Source organism: Astatotilapia calliptera, chromosome 10, assembly GCF_900246225.1.
Source record: "Astatotilapia calliptera chromosome 10, fAstCal1.2, whole genome shotgun sequence".
NCBI lineage: Eukaryota > Metazoa > Chordata > Actinopteri > Cichliformes > Cichlidae > Astatotilapia > Astatotilapia calliptera.
The window spans coordinates 3,036,169-3,057,946 of NC_039311.1; the positions used below are offsets into that span (position 1 = coordinate 3,036,169).

Here is a 21,778-nt window from a genome sequence, read left to right on the forward strand (position 1 = left end):
CCACAGTATACAAATAAATAACTGATGATGAAGGTGACTCTGGGAACCTGAGGAAGAACCTGTGTGGAAATCTGCGTATGAAAACTGGCCATGCTGCGATGTGGACAAACAGAAAACTGTTTCTCCTCACATCGTGCCAGCTGTTAGCTCAGGTGTGTAAATGTGCGCCGCAGCTCTCTCACCTTGAAACAGTATTATGGAGTCTTTCCAAAGTAATCTTTAAAAAAAAAATTGATAAACTTAATAAACCACATATATTCCATATATATAAAAATGTATTTAAATGTATTGTTGACATTTATATTAGATTTGAAACTTTAGTGTATGCACACTATTAAATGTAGTGACAGATTGCTACTGCTAATCCACACAAGTCACAAGAATATTAATTCCTTCTAAATCTAAATGTCTGCCAGGCAGATATATGAACTTAAACCCATCTGTGATTGACTTCTCCTCTGTGATCACTAGAACTGGAACATTTTCTGAATCATTATTGTTATATCAGAGCATTAATGACAAAATGTTTACACCGTGTACAGTTAGGTCATTAATTGTTGTACATGGACACTTTGCTTATTATATGTTTTTTTTTAAAATAATAATAAAAATAATAATAATACTAATAATTTATTTTGCCTCTGTGCACCAGTAAAGAGAAATTTGTGAAATGCAGACTTCAAACATTTTGCATTAATTAGAATTACAGTAATTTATGTCTAACAGTCCCTTATTTTTCATATACTCTAAATTAACTGGATAATTGACTGGAAAACAGTTCCTGTTCCCTTCATTATTTCATAACAAATTAAGCAAATCTGTCTTTTAGAGCATTATAATATATATTTAATATATATTTAAATATATTTAAAATATGAGGTACAAAGAAAAAAACGATCTAGCTGGTGAAGATCAAGCAATAATTTAATGTGACACGCAGGAGGGAATGTGGTGAGTATTTCTTTTGGAATTTATTTAGCCACACAGCATTTTATGCATTTTATCTTTCTTGCTGTATCTGATAAGAACGTTTCTCGGAGTCAAATTCCATTAAAACGACTCACAGAACAGAAATAAAAAGAATCGTATTAAAAGAGCGCAAAAAGATGTAGAGTGACATATGTGAGTGTGGCTGTGGCTGCCAGGAGAGGGCGCTATAGCCCACATTAACTGTGTTTGTTTGAGGATCTTTAGTTGTGCTGTCTTTACCGACACTGAATTCTGCTTGTAATTTCAACATGAAAGATGTAATGATATATAACAAATAAGCTATTATGTAACAATCGCTCAATATAATTATAATCACATGTCATACTTAGTAGAATATAATACTGAAAATAGATTTGCAATAGTTTTAACATAAAATCACTCATCAGAAGAAATGATGAGTGATTTTATGTTAAAACATGTCCATTTTTAAACAAACCCTTATAAATATCCAAACTACTGAAAAACTATTTCAGAATTGTCACACAGAGTTTCGCAAAACATCAGGTGAAGGAAACAAACAGGTTCCAGGAAGGATCAGGAAACAGGAAACAGGAAATTTGCCTTGTATGTAGTGACACACCTTTTTCAAAAGTCTGCTTGTCAGTAAATGACTCATCATTGACTGTTTACTGGTAATACCATCAACAAACATGATCAACGTTGCAATAATGCACAGTTTCACAGTAATTATAACTTTCTTATGGGCAGTAAGTCTTTAAAACAAGATGACATCGGTAACACAAAAATGGAAAACACATTTACAATCACAATTCCAAAAAACTTGGGTTGTAACATAAATAAAAAAAGAATGCAATATTTTGCAAATCTCATTCTTATCTTATTTCAATTTAAAAGTTGAGACAGGGCCATGTTCACCGCTGTGCAGCATTATCTCAGCATCAACAATGGAGAAACATCTGGGAACTCAAGAGACCAGTTACATTTAGGACAGGATTTTGTTTGTTTTTTGTTTTTGCTTTTTTGTGTGATGTAGAATTCTAGCTGCTCAACAGTCTTGGGTCTCCTTTGTTTTATGTCTTGTTTTATGATGTGCCAAATGTTCTCAGTAGGTGAGAGGTTCTGGACTGTAGGCCGGGCAGTTAAGCAGCCTGACTCTTCTATGAAGCCATGATGTTGTAAGAGGTGTGAGATATGGTTCAGCATTGTCTTACTGAAATATGCAAACAATTCCCTTAAAAAAAGACATCATGTTATGTTTTTGCAGTTTCAAGTAGATTGGTTTGGGGGAGAGGTAAGCATTGAGGGAGAGGTAAGGGTGGAGGGAGAGGTAAGTGACGGAAGTGACGGACAAGGTAAGCGACTCATGTTGTAACTGACGTCAGACGCTGGAGATTTTGGCGGAAAATTAAAGCAAATGGTAGTTTAGATTTGAACAAATTCATTTAAGCTTCAGCATTACCAAATACACTTATCAATTGTCTTATAACTAACACTATTTGTCTAAATAATCTCCAACACCCTGGAGAACAACGAGGAGAGTTTAGAGACTCTCCAAGATTATATTGATCAGTGCTTTCAGGATCTCGTGATGAAGAAGACCCAGTGTGCAGCTTCCCCGGCCAAACCTGAGACGCCGTCGTCGAAAAGACAACGCCCGGCAGATTCCCCCGGCTCAACATCGCCAGCCGGCAAAGATATTGCTGACATACTGGAGTCAATCGACAAGCGATTGTCCAGTTTCGACGCAAGGCTGTCCTTGGTGGAGATTCTTCACCGAGAATTTAAATGCTTGCGAGAATCCCTGGAGTACAGCCAGCAGCAGGTGGAAACACTTGCTGCTGAAAATGCCACGCTAAGGGAGTCGGTGAAATGTCTCACAGATAATGTTACCCAGCTCAATAGAGAAAATAAAAAAATAAAAGAAACAGTTATCGATCTACAAGCTCGTAGCATGCGTGATAATCTGGTATTTTCTGGTATTCCAGAAGCCGCTGGAGAGGACGCGGAGACCACGGTAAAAAGCTTCATCAAAACCCACCTGAAGCTGCCGGAGGACACTGTGAAGAACATCGTCTTCGATCGGGTACATCGCCTCGGCCCCATTCGGGCTACGGCCGGGAGACCAGGTCCTATCGTGGCCAAATTCGGCCACTTCAAACAAAAGCAACATGTGAAAAGCCGCGGCAGGGAATTAAAAGGAACGGACTTCAGCGTGAACGACCAGTTCCCCAAAGAGATCTTGGAACGACGCAGGATCCTCTTCCCAATCCGACGCGGCTTCATCCAGAAGGGCTCCCGCGCTGTCATCGCTGTGGACCGGCTGTACGTGGACGGACAGCTCCACCGCGACCCCGACATCACTCCGTGGCTGTATTAACCTCACACCAGATAAGAATCAGCTGCACCATTTCCCTATCCACTCACACTAACTTGCATTAACATCTGTTTAACAAATCGCATCTTAAAGTGTGATTTCATAGCAGAATTAACACCGTCACTCTCCGTCAGTGATTTAATTGGAATGTTTACGTTTTGTTTTTGTTTGTTTTTTTCTCGTTTTTTTTCCCGCTCTTTTCCCCCTCTTGGTTTTATGCTGCTCACCCCTGTCCTTGGTTTCTTTCTTTATTCCTTTCACTGCCTCGATCACCTGCTTCGACACTCATCCACAAACATCCTTTATTTCGACACATACGCACCATGCGCTCAACGGCAGCACATTTACTTCAGTCAGACAGCGCACACAGTCATATAAGATACACACACACTTAAGCCAAGCCTACTCATATTAGTAACTATGCATACACAAAGTCAGACTCAGGGAGCATCTCGCCACACATTTTTTCTCTCTCTCCTTCTCTTTTTATGAACAAGTGACGTATTCTCTCCACCTGTCTAAGCGACGCACACAGCATACATCCCTAGTTAAACACAAACATCTATGGGTACACTGAGGTTCATTACATGGAATATAAATGGAGCTGGCTCCAGAGAAAAGAGGTTAAAAATATTTAACCAACTCAAAAAACTACAGGCAGATCTTGTCCTTTTACAAGAGACCCACAGACCTCTTAGAGGTTCGAATGAACTTAAAACACCTGAGTTTCCCAATGTGTTCTCAGCTTGTTATAATTCTAGACAAAGGGGAGCAGCAATTTTAATACATAAAAATATTAATTTCACAGTACTCGATACAGTTATAGATCCAGAGGGCAGATTCTTAATCATTAAACTATCTATACTTGATAAAAAGCTATGTATTGCAAGTGTATATGGTCCAAATGTTGATGATCCCTCATTCTTTCACGGTTTTTTCAGTGCACTCTCTGAACACTTAGATGGCACACTTGTTCTTGGAGGCGACCTCAACCTTGGACTAAATGAAGACATGGATAGGCTCAATACAGCGGGAACTCAGCGTAATTGGCAGTCCACAAATATAATCAAACAGTATATGAGCGACTTTGGTCTTTGCGATGCATGGCGCTCCCTTCACCCCACCAGTAAGGAATATACTTTTTTCTCACATGTCCATCACTCCTACTCTCGTCTGGATTATTTTTTGGTCAGCAGCTCACTGCTGAACGACATTTCAGACACTGAGATTCACCCTATAGCTGTCAGCGATCATGGTCCTGTATCTTTAACACTAATGCACAAGAATAATACTACGCCAAGAAAAAACTGGAGATTTAATATATCACTACTTAAAGATGAAGACTTTATTAAATATTTTAAAAAAGAGTGGACTTCATATTTGGACTATAATGACACTCCCGAAACATCAGCTTCTGTTCTATGGGAAGCAGGGAAAGCTGTGATGAGAGGTAAAATAATTTCTTTCTCATCACATAAAAAGAAAACAAAAATATTCAGGAATTAGAAAAAAACATCAAATCACTAGAAGAAGCCTACGCGTCCCACCAAGATCAGGAAACATTGAACAAAATACGCAAAACTAAACTAGAATTAAATGAGATAATTGATAAAAAAACAAAATTCTTAGTACAAAGACTACGCCTACAAAATTATGAACATGGTAATAAATCTGGTCAATTTCTAGCAAACCAGCTAAAAATAAATAAAGAAAAAACAACTATATGTGCTGTTCAAGATTCATCTGGGAACACATTATATGAACCGATACAAATAAACAACATTTTCAGGGATTTCTATAAAACGTTGTATTCACCACAAATAAACCCATCTAAAAAAGAAATTGATCAGATTTTGGACAACATAACTCTTCCAAAATTATTGGACACTCAAGCAATGGCACTGGATTCACCACTGACACCAGGTGAACTCCAGGAAGCCCTGATAAGTATGCCCAATAATAAGGCTCCAGGTCCAGACGGCTTTCCTGCAGAATTCTACAAAGAATTCTGGTCGATTCTAGCACCAGTTTTCTACAGAACGTTGTTGGAAATTAAAGAAAAGGGCAGACTTCCATCAAATATGAATTCTGCAAACATTAATCTCCTGCTAAAACCAGGCAAAGACCCTGTATATCCCTCAAGCTATCGTCCAATATCCCTTATAAATGTAGACCTTAAAATAATCTGCAAAGCTCTCTCAAAGAGACTGGAGAAAATAACCCCCCTCTTAATTCATCCTGACCAAACTGGTTTCATAAAAGGTAGGCACTCATCAACAAATACACGTAGATTACTTAATTTGATAGACTACTCATACAGTAAAAACCTAGAAACTACAATATTCTCTTTAGACGCAGAAAAAGCATTTGACAGAGTTAACTGGAAATTTCTATTTGCAACTTTACACAAATTTGGTTTTGGATCCTCTTTCATAAACTGGTTAAAAATATTATATAATTCCCCAACAGCTTGTGTTAGAACAAATGACCAGACATCCTCCAGCTTCTGTCTCTTGAGGGGCACCAGGCAGGGATGCCCACTCTCCCCTTCACTGTTTGCAATTTTTATTGAACCACTAGCAGCAGCAATTAGACAGAAGTCAGTAATTAAGGGCATAAAATGCAAGAACGTGGAACATAAAATCAGCCTTTATGCGGATGATGTGTTACTCTTTCTCCAAAATTCACAAACCAATATCTCTGGGGTGATTGAATTGATAAACTCTTTTGCAAGAATATCAGATTACTCAATTAACTGGTCAAAATCTACAGTCCTACCGATTAATTGCTCCTTCCATAATTCCTCTTCTACACCACTGCAATCGGGAAATATAAAATATTTAGGTATTAATGTTTCTCCCAAGCTTGCAGATCTAACTAAATTAAACCATATCCCACTTTTAAAGAAGGTAGAAGATGATCTGGCTAGATGGAAATCTCTACCCATATCACTCATGGGAAGGGTTGCTGTTGTTGACGGCGTCTTCATTAATCCCATGCAAACGTACACCTATCTGGAACAACCCTGACATATTACAAAACAATAATATGATAAACTTTTCAGATTGGAGTGGTAAAGGAATCAAATATTTAGAACATATACTAGAAGGAACAGAATTTATTTCATTTGACAGACTAGTTACACAATATGGGATCAACAAGAAAAGATTTTTAGAATATCAACAAATTAAATCCATAGTAAAAAAGAAATTTAAACCGGGTCAAGTTGAACTACAAACACCACCAAGTGTGGTTCAATTTCTTACTCTTAAAACCCCCAAATTACTATCCAAAAGATACAGAATGCTTTCTAAAACAGATGAATCAATATCACTTCCTATTGCAAAATGGGAAGCGGATTTATCAGTTAACTTAGACCTAAACTTCTGGTCTCAGATTTGCTTAAAAACCTTTCATCTAATTAGAAATCCCAGTCTTCAATTAATTCAATACAAAATATTTCATAGAGTGCACTATACAGGTCATCGGATGTTCAAGATGGGCTTTACGTCTACCAACAACTGCTCACACTGCCAAACCAATTCACCGGACAATTATATCCACGCTCTTTGGTTCTGTCCACCAGTTCAGAAGTTTTGGCGCGAGATATGTGAAGACTTATCGAAGTGTCTGAAATGTAACATTCCAACTTCCCCCTTAGTGTGTTTGTTGGGCAGCTTAGATAATGTCACTTCAGAAAAGAATATAGCCCATATGATCTTCACTGCCCTATGCATAGCCAAGAAAACAGTCCTCATGAACTGGAAAAATAAAAATAATCTTAATTCTAACCAATATAGAAATTATCTATTAGATTACATTAGTCTTGATACAGCCTCTGCCACCACATCAGATCAATTGCTCTGGGCTCCTTTGATCAGCTCCATCACCTAGTGGGGGTGGGGGGTCATAGTTTGGTCCCGCCTTCACTGTTGTGATTGGTGTGGGGGTAGGGACAGGCTTAGGGCGTCGGGGGGTTCCCCGGAGGTATCTTCCTTGGGGGCTCAACCCGGGGTAGCGGTCATGTCCGGTTGGGGGCTCTGTTGGCTCTCAGGTGACTGTTTCCTCGCGGCTGCGTGCAGCGGGGCTAGGGGAGGGTCTGTGCTGACGGACATGGGTTACTGACCTGGTAGCCTGGCTGGCCCTGGGTGGGTCCGGGATGGGCGTGAGGTTCTGGGGGCGCTCCGTCTCTGGGCTGGGACCCGGACCGGGCCTCGGGGGCTTGGGTCCTCGTTGCCCACCTCTCAATTTTAAATACACGTAGACATTGAGGGCTAGCAGGAGGGACCATGCGCTTACCTGCTGCTCTCTGGCAGGTAGCTCCATGCCCTCCTGGGTTTTAAATGCACCTTAGAACACACATGCATCAACACTACAATGAGCGGGTGGAGGGAGGTTTGGAGTCTTCTCTCACCCCCATTCTCTGCGACCTGCTGGAGCAGGGGGGCTAGGAGGAGGAGTTGGCCGTCCGACTGCGGTCTGGGGTGTGGGGCCTTCCTGCTGCTGCAGAGTCGGGGCGGTCTGCCTCCCCCCACCGCAGGGAAAAGGGTAACACCACCTGGGTCTGGGTGCAGTTCCCCCCTCCAGGGGCAAGGGTACCTAGACCCGGTTTGTAGAGTACGCTTGGGGAGTGTGATCGTGTGTACAGCGTCTCTTTATGTCTGTCTCCACGTTGGTTGAGTGTGGAGTAAGTGCATATGAGAGCATGAGGGTGGGAATGGATGTTTGTGTCTGTGTGTGCCTGTATGTCTGTGTCTATATGTCAGGTTGGGTGTCAGGCGCCACCTCTCTGGGGACATCTCAGGCCCTCCAAGGTTTGGAGGCCTATCTCCCCCTACCACCACTTCCCCTGCCAGTGGCGGACTCCCTCAGACATCGGTGCGTTGGTGGTTCTTTGTGTCCGGGGATGGGCGTCCAGGTACACACTGGCTCACTCCTTGGCGGCCGCTTATCGGGGCCTGGAGCCTGGGGCTCGCTCGGGCCACTTCGGAGGTGGGGTGCCCCCGGCCTCTCGGCCGGGGGCTCGGTCACTCAGGCGCAGCTGGCTGCCGGCGGAGCTCATGGGCGCGTCACTGCAACTCCCCCTGACTTCTGCTCCGCGGCTGCTGAGTGAGCCCTCATCTGGGACTCTCCTCAGCTCTTACTGGGACAGTGGCGCGGCTGCCCCTCTGTTGGTCTTCCTTGGTCTCTTGTGTTCTGGGGGCCTCTGGATGTCTGGAGTTTTGATCTCCTCCATACCTGCTTCATGCCCTGGAGGACGGGGCTGTGGCCCCCCCACACCCTCTAGCAGATTATTACATGAAGGAACCTTTAAAAAAAAACAAAAAAAACAAGCGCGTCCATGCTCACAGGTGTACACACGGGTGATCACACCCACAAACTACACCCTTTTTGGCTCCTACCTCAAAGCACACTGTGTTCTGTTGATCTTATGTGCTGCACAATAATGTTTAATATTTAGTATTTACTGTCATATTCCCATATATCATTGTGATGTTGTTTATTCTAGTACTCTTGTTCTCTTCTGCTTGTTTTCTTTTTTCTTTCTCAGCAGGTGAGCCAGGTGATCGATATATGCATTTTTTATTTCTTTTTTTTTCTTTTTCTGCCCGTTCTGTTGGTTTTTGTCTTTTGCCCTTCTCCCCCGTCCCTCTTCTCAGCTGTTTCTCTTTCCCTCTTTCTTTCTCCCCTTCTTTTCCCCAGTCAAGTCTGTCCCGTATTCAGTAAGTGAAAATAAAATAAACAATAACAGGTGAATCAAATGGACCATTACGGCAAGGCTGGGATGGTCAGTTTGGTAAAGTAAATCCGTTGGGCATCTTTCTTTGCCTTTAGACAACAATTTTGATGGCAAAAGAGCCAAACGGGACAGGCAAAAAAAAAAAAAAAAAAAAGACATCATCTGGATGTGTTGCTCTAAAACCTGTATACAGTGGGGCAAAAAAGTATTTAGTCAGCCATCGATTGTGCAAGTTCCCCCACTTAAAACGATGACAGAGGTCAGTAATTTGCACCAGAGGTACACTTCAACTGTGAGAGACAGAATGTGAAAAAAAAATCCATGAATCCACATGATAGGATTTGTAAAGAATTTATTCGTAAATCAGGGTGGAAAATAAGTATTTGGTCAATAACAAAATACAACTCAATACTTGTAACATAACCTTTGTTGGCAATAACAGAGGTCAAACGTTTTACTATAGGTCTTTACCAGGTTTGCACACACAGTAGCTGGTATTTTGGCCCATTCCTCCATGCAGATCTTCTCGAGAGCAGTGATGTTTGGGGCTGTCGCCGAGCAACACGGACTTTTCAACTCCCGCCACAGATTTTCTATGGGGTTGAGGTCGGAGACTGGCTAGGCACTCCAGGACTTTCAAATGCCTTCTTACGGAGCCACTCCTTTGTTGCCCGGGCGGTGTGTTTTGGATCATTGTCATGTTGGAAGACTCAGCCTCGTTTCATCTTCAAAGTTCTCACTGATGGAAGGAGGTTTGGCTCAAAATCTCACGATACATGGCCCCATTCATTCTGTCCTTAACACGGATCAGTCGTCCTGTCCCCTTGGCAGAAAACAGCCCCATAGCATGATGTTTCCACCCCCATGCTTCACAGTAGGTATGGTGTTCTTGGGATGCAACTCAGTATTCTTCTTCCTCCAAACACGACGAGTTGAGTTTATACCCAAAAAGTTCTACTTTGGTTTCATCTGACCACATGACATTCTCCCATCCCTCTGCTGTATCATCCATGTGCTCTCTGGCAAAACTTCAGACGGGCCTGGACATGCACTGGCTTTCAGCAGCGGAACACGTCTGGCACTGCGGGATTTGATTCCCTGCCGTTGTAGTGTGTTACTGATGGTGACCTTTGTTACTTTGGTCCCAAGCTCTCTGCAGGTCATTCACCAGGTCCCCCCGTGTGGTTCTGGGATCTTTGCTCACCGTTCTCATGATCATTTTTGACCCCACGGGATGAGATCTTGCGTGGAGCCCCAATCGAGGGAGTTATCAGTGGTCCTTGTATGTCTTCCATTTTCTGATGATTGCTCCCACAGTTGATTTTTTCACACCAAGCTGCTTGCCTATTGTAGATTCACTCTTCCCAGTCTGGTGCAGGTCTACAATACTTTTCCTGGTGTCCTTTGAAAGCTCTTTGGTCTTGGCCATGCGGAGTTTGGAGTCTGACTGTTGAGGCTGTGGACAGGTGTCTTTTATACAGATGATGAGTTCAAACAGGTGCCATTCATACAGGTAACCGAGTGGGGGACAGAAAAGCTTCTTACAGAAGACGTTACAGTCTGTGGAGAGCCAGAGGTTTTCCTTGTTTGAGGTGACCAAATACTTATTTTCCACCCTGATTTACGAATAAATTCTTTACAAATCCTACCATGTGGATTCATGGATTTTTTTTTCACATTCTGTCTCTCACAGTTGAAGTGTACCTCTGGTGCAAATTACTGACCTCTGTCATCATTTTAAGTGGGGGAACTTGCACAATCGGTGGCTGACTAAATACTTTTTTGCCCCACTGTATATGTTTCAGCACTGATGGTGACTTTCCAGATGTGCAGGCTGCTAGTTCAATAGGTAATTCTGCCCCCCATACCATCAGTAAGCATTTTGGCCCAAATCATGGAATTGTCCCAATCCCTAAAATCTTTTGCCAGGTTATGGGCTATGGTTATGTACAGTAGATAAAAAGATATTCAAAGTCTTTATTCTGAAATTTATTCACATTTTATAGACAGTTTTTTGCAGATTGGGGAACCTCTGCCTATCTTTATAAGCGTGAGAAACCCTGCCTCTCTGAGATGCTCTTTTTAAACCCGATCATGTTACTGAATTCAAATTCAAATTTTATTTGTCACGTACACAGTCATACACAGTACGATATGTAGTGAAATGCTTTGACAACTGCTCGTGACCAAACAAAAAAGGAAAAGGCTATGAATAAGATAGGAAATAAATATGAAAAATTAAAAAGGGTAAATTTAACTAGGAAGGAATAAAATATAAATTAAGGTTAAAAATGAAATAACTGTACAACACAAATTAGAATGAAGGGTAAATTTAACTGGGAAAGAATAAGATAAAATATATAAATTAAAGTTGAAAATAAAATAACTGTACAACAAAATACACAATTTAGAACTATATAAGAATGTATGAAGAAATATAAATAAATAAATATATACACAATAACAGCAGCTGTACAAGTATTAACTGGAAATGAAGAATATAATGTCCAGTGTCCAGTAAAACGTGGCCAGTACCGCTCATTCTCTTCTTGCACCTGTCCCAACTTTTTCGAGACAAGTCTAAATACATCTGATACATTTTCTATGCTCTGTTGTGAATAAAATATGCATTTATGAACCATTGCATTCTGTATCATCGTTGCTATTTATTTATTGACATTTTAAATTGGCTCTGATTGAACTGGGGTCTGCGTAAACCAGTGATATACCAGTTGCATTTGGTAAAGTAATTCAAAAAACTAGTAGATCAGGCTAGTAAAAGTACTAGTCTTCCTAAAAGGTCGACAGCAAGTAATGTGTGCATTTAAGCAGCTCCTGCACATTTGCTAAGAGAAAAGAAGCAATTAAAGAATAAGTAAGAATTTGATCTGAAGGTTGGAAGTACATCGGAATGGAGCGAGAGCCTCATTCACTCTTTTATTCAAGTAGAAAGACACTAGTATTTATTTAAACTTTGCTAGTCTTAATGAAAACTGCTTTAAGCTATTATCCACAATAACATTCTAATACAGCATTTTTTTATTCTATGTATTTTAAGCACTTGTCTCACAGTAATGCACACATTATTATTGTGAAACCACTCTTTAGTATAGGACTTGGAAAAAAAACATTACGTAAATATCAAAGCTAAGACAGTGAAATGGAAAATAACAGCTAGTAGCTGAAAAAAATCCTGTCTTTAGACAAGTGCCTTAGAACATGTGACAGTAATATACCATAAAACATTAACTACCATTAGTTAACTGATTTGTCACTTATTACTGGGCAGAACTGAATTCCTGGCTGATTGTTCTGATAATATGTGGAAACAGACTCCAGTGTGAGCAAAGCTGTCATCCACAGCGCACACAGAACACTTAAAGTACAACTTATTTCAGAACATTTGACATTGGTCATATTTTATTTTGAAACAGTTATGAGATACAACACAACAGTGTGTGAATGTGTGTGTGAATGTGTGGATGACTGGATATGTAAAGCGCTTTGGGGTCCTTAGGGACTAGTAAAGCGCTATATAAATACAGGCCATTTACCATTTTTTACCATTTAACTCTAGTGGAATTTATTACATAACATTATGTGACACAGTCAAAATTTGATTTCCTGGCTTTGACCTTGCTGTTCCACTTCAAGGACATCATACTTAGTTGAGGTGGGAGCTAAAAGGCACATGTATGAATTCATTTCATTGTATCAGGCATGGCATAGCAAGCTTCGTTAGCCAGGCAGAAGTAAGAAAAGCAAAGCTACATTTTTCTGTAGCACATCTATCGCACAATGTGAATTTACAAAAAAACAACTCTTTGCTGAAAATTAGTTTTATTGGACCAAATAATAGCTTTATTTTGTCCAAATGCAAGAAATTCAGTGCATGCTATAAACAAGAATATAAAAATGCTGATCCATTATTTTGTTGGTTGATTTTTGTTTTGCAAGTAACTCAAGTAGTTCCTTTCAAAAATTCACCGACGTCTCAGTTATTCTATGGAGGTAAAGAAAAAAAAGTATGATTAGATTTAGGGGGAAGAGCAGATTCTCTTTTGTTCTCTTAGATGATTATTAATCACCAAATTATGTATCAGAGAACATCATTTCACACAACATGAAAAACAGTCAAACATTCAATGTCATGTACAAAGTGAACAGAAGAGCACGCACAAATAAAGCACTGCTATGACTTTCTAGCTAAACTTACAAATATAAATGTATATTTGATGTGGCAGAGAAAATACAGGATAAACATTTGACACCACTGATTAATCAACAGATAATTTCACAGGACTTTATTCTCTATTCTCCTCCCATTGCATACGTACCTGTATGTTTTCGTATATCCAGTCAATAAAGAATGGTACATTGGCATAGACTCCTGGCTTGTTCTTCAAAGCACATCCATAACCATAGCTCGTAGCTCCTGCCAGCCACCATCGATTTCCTTCTTTCACGACCAGGGGACCTCCACTGTCACCCTGCAGCACACAGAACCACAGACATATCTCAGGTTGTACACTTATTGCTACATCTCAGAGTGTGTGACAGGAGGATCAGACTGACCTGACAGGAGTCAACTCCTCCCTCCAGGCTACCTGCACAGAACATGGCCTTGGTGACTTCACCATTTAATACTTCAGGTGCATTACAAGTGGCCCTGCTGTAAATGGTCACCTTGGCTTGATTCATTATTTTGGGGGTTGGCCCTGGAAAAAGGATTATTCACACTGTTAACTCAGACAAACATGAAAGGCAGTGCTTGCTAAGTCCCATCTGAAATAATCGACAATGAAAAATGAAAAGGAGCGTTACAGGTTTCTCACTCAACGTAGTTTATATTAGACAGTGCTGTGAAAAAAGTATTCAACCCCTAAATTTGTCTTGTGTTCTTGTGTTTGTGTCAACGTGGACACAAACTACATTGACAGCTGCTGGAATAGACCCACTCAGGTCTGAATACTTTTTTTTCATTCTGAGAAGCCTGAAGCTGGCTCAAAGGTCCTGTCACTAGCGAGGTAATCCCAAATCCAAGGCCATAAACACACTGTATATTGTTTATAACAAGTAACAAAAATCCAAAACAGCGGTAGTAGTTTTTACTCTTCTGCTCTGGGTCACACACTGAACTTTGTATTTCTTTTCATTCTCAGTTGGAAAGAGTCTGTTCTGCTCACTGGCTTTATTTAATATCCATTTATGTTCCTATTAACTGAGGATATCACAGTCACTAGTTTAAGAGTCATTAAAAAGTGTTGTTTAACATGGACAGGACATGCATAACTGTTTTACTTTTTCATGGAAAAAGTGTAGTGGTAGCTATTAGTGAAGATACAATAATGAACTGGTGGTGGTTGCATTTATTGTAAAGAAGAAAAAAAAGGTGACAGTAAACATTAGATCAGTTTTGATGTCCTAATACTGACTCCATATTTCTGGTATTGCTAAAAACAGCTTGAATAAATTTAACTGAAGTTAATGAAACAGATGTTAATCAATCAATGAAATTCATTCACATATTGTAATAGTCTAAACAGTGTCTGCCTTTTTTGAAAATGCTGGTCAGTGTTACATGATTAAGAACTTACAATTAGAGATGCATCGAACAATTGGCCAGGACTGGAATCAACTAATTTCCGGTGACTTGGGTCATTTGAGCCAGCCTATTGGAATTAATGGTGTTTTGTGGTTTCTTTGTGTGTAGTATTTTGGTTTTCCTTTTCGGCTGCTATGTTTAGTTTCCATGTTGCTTTGTCGAGATGTCTCGTCTCCACTTCCTGTGTGTCATTCCATGTCTCCCCAGCCGTCATGTCTCTCTTACTTGTGCTCTCTCGTCCCCTCTCTCGTGTTCCCTCGCTCCCTCTCTCATCTGCCTTGCCTCCTGTCATGTTGACGCATGCTCACGTGTCAGTCTATGTCTCAGTGTTTCCTGTTTTACTTTGCTAGTCTCACGGTCCATGTTTTGTGTGTTTAGTTTTGCTTCCCCTGTGACGTCACTTTGTATCAGCTGTGTTCCCCATGTGTTTCCACTTTCCTCATTGCCGTTCCGTGTATTTAAGTCCTCTGCTTGGTCTGGTCATAGCAGATGACCCCGCCCCTCCCTGAGCATGAGTCTGCTAGAGGTTTCTTCCTGTTAAAAGGGAGTCTTTCCCTCCCACTGTCACCAAAGTGCTTGCTTATGTGATTGTTCCATTGTTGCATTATTGTAGAGTATTTTCCTTACAATTTTAAACATTTGGTGCTATATAAATGGTGTAAATAAATAAATATAAATAAATAAATGGTATAAATAAATACCATTGAATTACATTTTGGGTGTTATGGTAAAGGCTGTTGCCAAAGGCTGAAGGTTTGACATATTCAGTTATGGTTTTGCCTCACCTGTTGACTGCAGTGCTCCCCATCCTGTGATCCATGCTTGACGATTAGCAGAAAGGTTCAGGTCAACATTGGGGAGACACACCGGCCGAACTTTATCTGAGGCATAAGCATGTATCACCTTAGAGTGCTGGATTTGCAATCACGTAATCACAGTATCATTGAAATTAACATGTGAAATTAACTTCCAAGTACTTACTGTTAAAAGTCAGAGGTGTATCAAGCTTTAGGAGAGCAATGTCATAATTATTCGTTCTTGTGTCAAAATCTTTATGTTTGATGATTTTCTGAACTCTGCTGTTAAACATGTTTTCCAAGTTCACGTCCCCATAGTATACCCTCCACAATGAAGGAGAAGAGGAACTGCCAAGGAAAAGACAAGGTGAAATGGGCATGGTGGATTTATTAAATATTAGCCAAAACACTGTAGATAAAAGATGAACACGAGGTCACTATTGATCCATTATGAATCCTCCACTTGAGTGGAGGACTCGACAACTGATAGTTGGAGACTCGACATAAAAAGTAAAGGTGGCTCTCACTGAGAAATTGAGGACACTGTATGATACCGATTTGGCAGTTCCAGTCTTACACAGTTTTATCATCTAATTGAATGTATGGTGGTCAAAGCTGCATGGCCAAACCTTAGGCCTGCTTCAACTAAGATAGTTAATGTTAATGTCTTCTGTGGGATAAACACAGTAAGTGAACCTGTTGTCGAAAAAGAGACAAACCTACTGAACTTGCAAACACGTCGCGTGCTTCACTGCTATCAGTGACACAGTTACCTTTCTACCAACATGTGAATAAATATATTGCAATAAAGTAATATTCCCATATATCCTGTGTACTTTGTCTTTGAAGGCACACCTAAGTCATTAAGCTGTAAATATGACACACACACAGGTAGTTCTTTGAATCAGGATTACTTCCGTCAGAGGGATTATGTTTTTGCTATTGTTCAACAGCACAATGACATGTTCGGGTGAAAGAAAGCAGAGAATAGAAGCTCTCACTATTTAAAGCAGTGTGCAGCAGACAGGATCCAGTATCGGCTGATAACGGAGCCTCCGCAGCTGTGTCGACCTGAAACCTGGAGGCTGACCTGCCATGGCCAGGCTCCATTTACAGCCTCTGTGCCACCAACAATACGACTGCTCGGAGCTGCTGAACTCTTGCCACATTCTGAGGACCGAGGAGCTCAATGTTACTTTCGCTGACTTTCAAGCTTTTAAACCAATTCAGACACTGTAGCACCAGACAAATGGACAGACTAAATGATTACATTGATGTATGATCAATCATCCAAGTAAGGAAATCCCCAAAACTTGATTCTGTCCATCACTCATCCAAGTGAGGAAACGCTTCTTCACTGAAACACGACGTCCAGATAAATAGAATCAAGTTTTGGGGATTTACATTATTATTTCACGTATGTCACAGAGAACACAGTAGCTTACCAGTACACTGAAGTGTGACAGCTTTGGAGAAGCACAGTAAGCTGAAAGTGAAAGGATGAAAAAAACGGCACATTTTATAAATGCTGTGGTGTGTATGAAGTGAGCACTCAGTGATATGTGGTTGTGTATACCTGTGAGTGAGCTGTGACTGTATTAGTGAGCCACTATTACTTCCAGACTCCAGCCTCATATATCCATTGGAGGCCAAAGAACCTGCACTGGTTTGGCTGTAGGCAAAATAATCATCTCTGTGGGACAAAGAGGCACGTGTGACAGGGAGATGAGACCAGCAGACTGTACTCACACATACATGCATGTCACGCAAGGACATTCCCTCTGAGTTAGAACTTTGAAAAATATGTACTAATCAATACTGCACATTTGTCATTTCAGAAGAATATTAGTTGTTGTCTCAGTGGGTGGAAAAACTAAGTACATCCATTGTTTCCACAGGTAAGCAGTAGGTCTGTGCAGCTAAAAAAACAAACACTTTATCACCCACGTATCATACAGGCCACCAGGTGTAAAATTACAAGATGATTCTTATCATTTTTGTCAAAGGGCTGAGGAGTTACAGTAATGTGACGCACACATTATTATATCAAACGAATATCTATTATATCTAATCCAAGAAAATATTTTTGTATGTAATTTTAAAAAAATGCTTTAGTTTGGAAATTATTCAAGGTCCAGTAGCAATGCAAATCATGAGTCGTGTAATATGAGTGAGCTTTTTACACCACACATTGCAAAAGTGTGTCAGTGGGAAAGGACAATGAGCACCTGCTGTAACCAATCTGTCTGCACACAGTTCGTCCATAGTTATCATCCCAGTTGTCAGCACACACGGGCATCCAGGTCTGGCTGCTTGATGAATAACTCTCCAGCATGGAGTTGGCCCCTTGGAGGCGAACTGTGAAACATCAAGTCTATTAAAAAATAGATTCGTACACTAAATAACTGTGTGGAAGACTGAGACACTGATTTGAATGCCTTACAGCACTGAGATTCATCCTCTCCATCTGGACAGTCAATGGTTCCATCACACCACCGGGTATGGCTCAGACACATCCCACCTTTTCCACACGACTTCCCCAGTAGACACTGGTAGTATACTGTGAGCACATGCATTTACTACTGTGAATCTCATATATATACAAGAGCATGCAGAATCATGCCATATTACAATACTTAAATTATAAAAATAATTTTATGCAGCTGCACAGTCTCCAGATCAACTCACGGAAGTACCACAGCAAGAGTCCGAGCACTGCCAGGATAACAGTCACACACAGAAATGCACTCAGGATGTACTTCCAGTGACATTTCTTTCTTCCTGAAGGCCAAGATTTAAAAAAAAAAAAAAAGACAATCCTGTATCAATTTGTAAAAATTCATGGAAAAACTGTTGATTTGGGAGACAGACACTATTTCTACTTTTAAGATTAGGCTTCAAACTTTCCTTTTTGCTAAAGCATATAGTTAGTGCTGGACCAGGTGACCCTGAATCCTCCCTTAGTTATGCTGCAATAGGCGTAGGGTGCTGGGGGATTCCCATGATGCATTGAATATTTCTTCTTCCGTCACCTTTCTCACTCACTATGTGTTAACAGACCTCTCTGCACTGAATAATACTTGATATTAATCTCTGTCGTTCTTCCACAGCATGTCTTTTATCCTGTCTTCCTTCTCTCTCCCCAACCGGTCGCAGCAGATGGCCCCGCCCCTCCCTGAGCCTGGTTCTGCTGGAGGTTTCTTCCTGTTAAAAGGGAGTTTTTCCTTCCCACTGTCGCCAAAGTGCTTGCTCATAGGAGGTCATATAATTGTTGGTTTTTCTCTGTATGTGTTATTGTAGGGTCGACCTTACAATATAAAGCACCTTGAGGTGACTGTTGTTGTGATTTGGAGCTGTATAAATGTATAACTATCCCAATCATTAATGCGCAGTCACAAACAAGACACAACTGCACTGAGTTTGCCCATGTTTTAGAAATCTAAACAGCCACTGTGACGACAGATGAATATTGTGATATTGTAGTAATGTAAACCATAAAACAGTTAACAAGAAGCAATAAACTCTACCAAAGAAGAGTCATAAACACAGCTAACTTACTTTGAGGCTCATATAAACATTGTAAACCAAAATTCTTGAAGTAAATAAACACATCATTTACTTTTTCTTTTCTTTTGCTTTTAACATCTTCTAACTTTAATATTTAGAGTTTCTTTTTATTGAGCTTATGAAACTAAAACATTTCAATTAATATGAAGAGTTTCTGCATTGCACTATATAAATAAACTTTATGCAAAAGTATAACTCCACTCTGTGTTTTATTGTTTTGTTTTGTATATCTTTCATAGTTTGCAACTCTCTATGAATGCAGTCATATTCAGAAAGGTGTGTCTGGATAGTTCAGTGTCTACGTTCTGAATTTGTGAGTATCTAGTGGTTAAGAGGAAGTTACAGTTACCTATTTTATGCTGCATATTAAAATTTGCACAGTATTTAACTTGTGGAAACACCGTAAAACTCTTCAAGTTTATCGACTTTAAAAATCAGTTAATCAATAAATTCATCAGTTGGTGTAACAGTCACCACGGCTTTCTGCCTGCCAACTTTTAGACAACAACAGTTTAAAACTATTTTAGCCACGTTGTCTTGTGTCTCTAGAAAAGACTCGATTGAAACTGTATTCATTTAATCAAGGAAACAATTTTAATTATTTAGGTTAAATTAGTATGTGTGGATTTAAAATGTGGAACAAAAATAAGTTAATGATTCTGTGAATGTGCAATACATATTTCCAGATGGATATTTGCCAAGTGACAACCTTGGTCAAATCAAATATTCCAGTACCTTTTGTTTGCCTTGGATTAGCTGGTATTCCGGGTGTTGAAGTATAATACTGGTTGATGGAGGAATGGCTGGGGATCTGCTGTGTTACAGAATATGGAGGACTATATTCTTCATGTTTAAACACTTGGTTGTCATACATGGGACCGCTCACCTGGAGATATACAGACAAAAAAAAGATGAATTTATTTGCTCTACCTGTCACTGAGGTAATCATTTCATCAGCATCGGTTTGTTAGATTCAGTTATAAAGTTGAGATATCAGATCGAGCCTGTTTGTATATGTATGTTTAGTCAAATAACAACCTGAGAATAACACTTGAGGTGACCATACCTGATTATTATTCATAGTGAAACTGATTTTACTGCCCGAAGAAGAAGAACTCTGTGAAACCTGAAAAGTGATGTGTAAAATTTAAACACATTTAAATACTAGTTGTTAGGTGCAACACAGGTATAAAAACATTCACACATCTTTGCAGATTTGTATTTTTTCATTAAACTGAACAGCTTGGCCCCACAATAAGAAGCTAAAAAATAACACACACATATTAAAATGAAACAGAAATACTCGTTTACACTTTTCTGTTATTCACAAATAAGATTTAAACTGAAGAGAGAACATTTTTGAATAAATATTTGCTCATCTTACTTTGGTATGAAGGTATCATGTGATCCAGGACAGCTAAATTACTTAGAATTATTTACTAGTTCTCACCTCGAAAGTTTCCTTCGGTTCTCTGACTCTGTTACCGCACTCGTTTGTTTCTCTCTCTCCCTGTCTCATTTTCTTTCTCGCCTCGAATGTAATCAACAGCCAGAGTCACGCCCTTTCCCACTGTGTGCGCACCCAGCATGTGGTGCTCAAGTGGATTTACACACAACTGGATAAAAAAATGACAGGTGCAAAGAATATGGGCATATCTCAGTATCTTAATTCACATGTACATATTCCAGTTCGTGTACGTGTAATCAGATTTGTGTGTGCGTAGAGAAATCAGTATGTCTGTGTGTTCATGTCTGTTCTGTGAGTATGAATGGTTCAAAAGTATTAAAGCGCAAATCTCTATAAAAAACAACAACAACACACAACATCACAAGTTACAATCATGCAGTTTTACTTTTTCTCTCTTTTTTTTTTAACATGTAACTTTTGCTACGCACACACAAATCTCCACACAGACTGAAATACACACGTTCGGATTGAGACAAATACAAACAATGCTTTTGATACAATACCAGCCCCATTACAAAGCACCATACTTCAGTACAGATGAAAGACAGTGTTCTATATATATTTCCGAGAGGTTTGCAGATTGGTGTAACAATCCTGTGCATCTCATACAAGCTTAGGTTCTTTTGCATAAGGCACGTGTTTTGGTAATCAAAGCTCCATCTCTTACCAGTCTTCACAGCTCTACTCTGGGGCCTAATAAGATTCTACTATATTCTGCTAACCATAACATGAAGATTAAAAATAGGGTGAAAAGGTGTAATATATGCACTTACATTAAGTGTAAATCTCGGTCCTGTCAAAGCAAAGAGTTCCCTGAGTTTAATTTGTGACGTCTAAATAAGTGGACTTTAAAAAAAGAATGGACAAAGGACTTTCAGACCCTGTTAAAATTTAACTCTGTATGAATGTGCCAACTGTTAGGAAATGCAAAATAGAGAAAGAAAGATGACGGTCATGAAGGACAGGGTGGAGGTACATAATGTCTAAATGACACACTCACAACCTTAAACTGACTTTGAAAGGGTGTGAGGATAATGAGGGATCATCGAGTTCAAGCTAATTAGAGGAAACAAAACATCCTGCATAAAGCTAACCACTCATTGCACCCTCCTTCCCCCGGTTTTGATGAAACTTACCTTTACTGAGCAGCATATCCTGACTAGGTGTTCACCCACAGGGGAAAAACATGATACATTTCCAGCAACACTACACTTAAACCGCACCCCACAAACATGAGTCCACTAAACTCTATGGGCGAATTCTGTCTATTTAAAGA

At 39.9% G+C, this 21,778-nt stretch overlaps 1 protein-coding gene across 1 annotated transcript; it reads right to left on the minus strand.

The window, feature by feature from the left end:
• Positions 1-12,903: 12,903 nt before the first annotated feature.
• Positions 12,904-21,776, minus strand: tmprss2 (transmembrane serine protease 2). Its single transcript, XM_026182385.1, has 15 exons — positions 21,276-21,776; positions 20,485-20,650; positions 20,101-20,160; positions 19,770-19,920; positions 18,156-18,248; positions 17,911-18,027; positions 17,696-17,825; positions 17,044-17,160; positions 16,913-16,953; positions 16,469-16,637; positions 15,652-15,815; positions 15,456-15,551; positions 13,641-13,783; positions 13,403-13,555; positions 12,904-13,068 (listed from the first exon to the last, which is right to left on the minus strand). Exons 2-15 carry the CDS (start codon positions 20,551-20,553, stop codon positions 13,060-13,062), a joined length of 1,512 nt encoding a protein of 503 aa, XP_026038170.1. The 5' UTR covers positions 20,554-20,650; positions 21,276-21,776; the 3' UTR covers positions 12,904-13,059.
• Positions 21,777-21,778: the final 2 nt, after the last annotated feature.

Excerpts from the sequence above, each read along its gene's own strand:
- tmprss2 (XM_026182385.1), bottom strand. The coding sequence starts at position 20,553 with ATGAGACAGGGAGAGAGAGAAACAAACGAGTGCGGTAACAGAGTCAGA. Across the intron at positions 20,161-20,484 it reads AACCGAAGGAAACTTTCGAG|GTTTCACAGAGTTCTTCTTC; the intron begins GTGAGAACTAGT and ends ATCACTTTTCAG. Across the intron at positions 13,556-13,640 it reads GAGGAGTTGACTCCTGTCAG|GGTGACAGTGGAGGTCCCCT; the intron begins GTCAGTCTGATC and ends TGTGTGCTGCAG.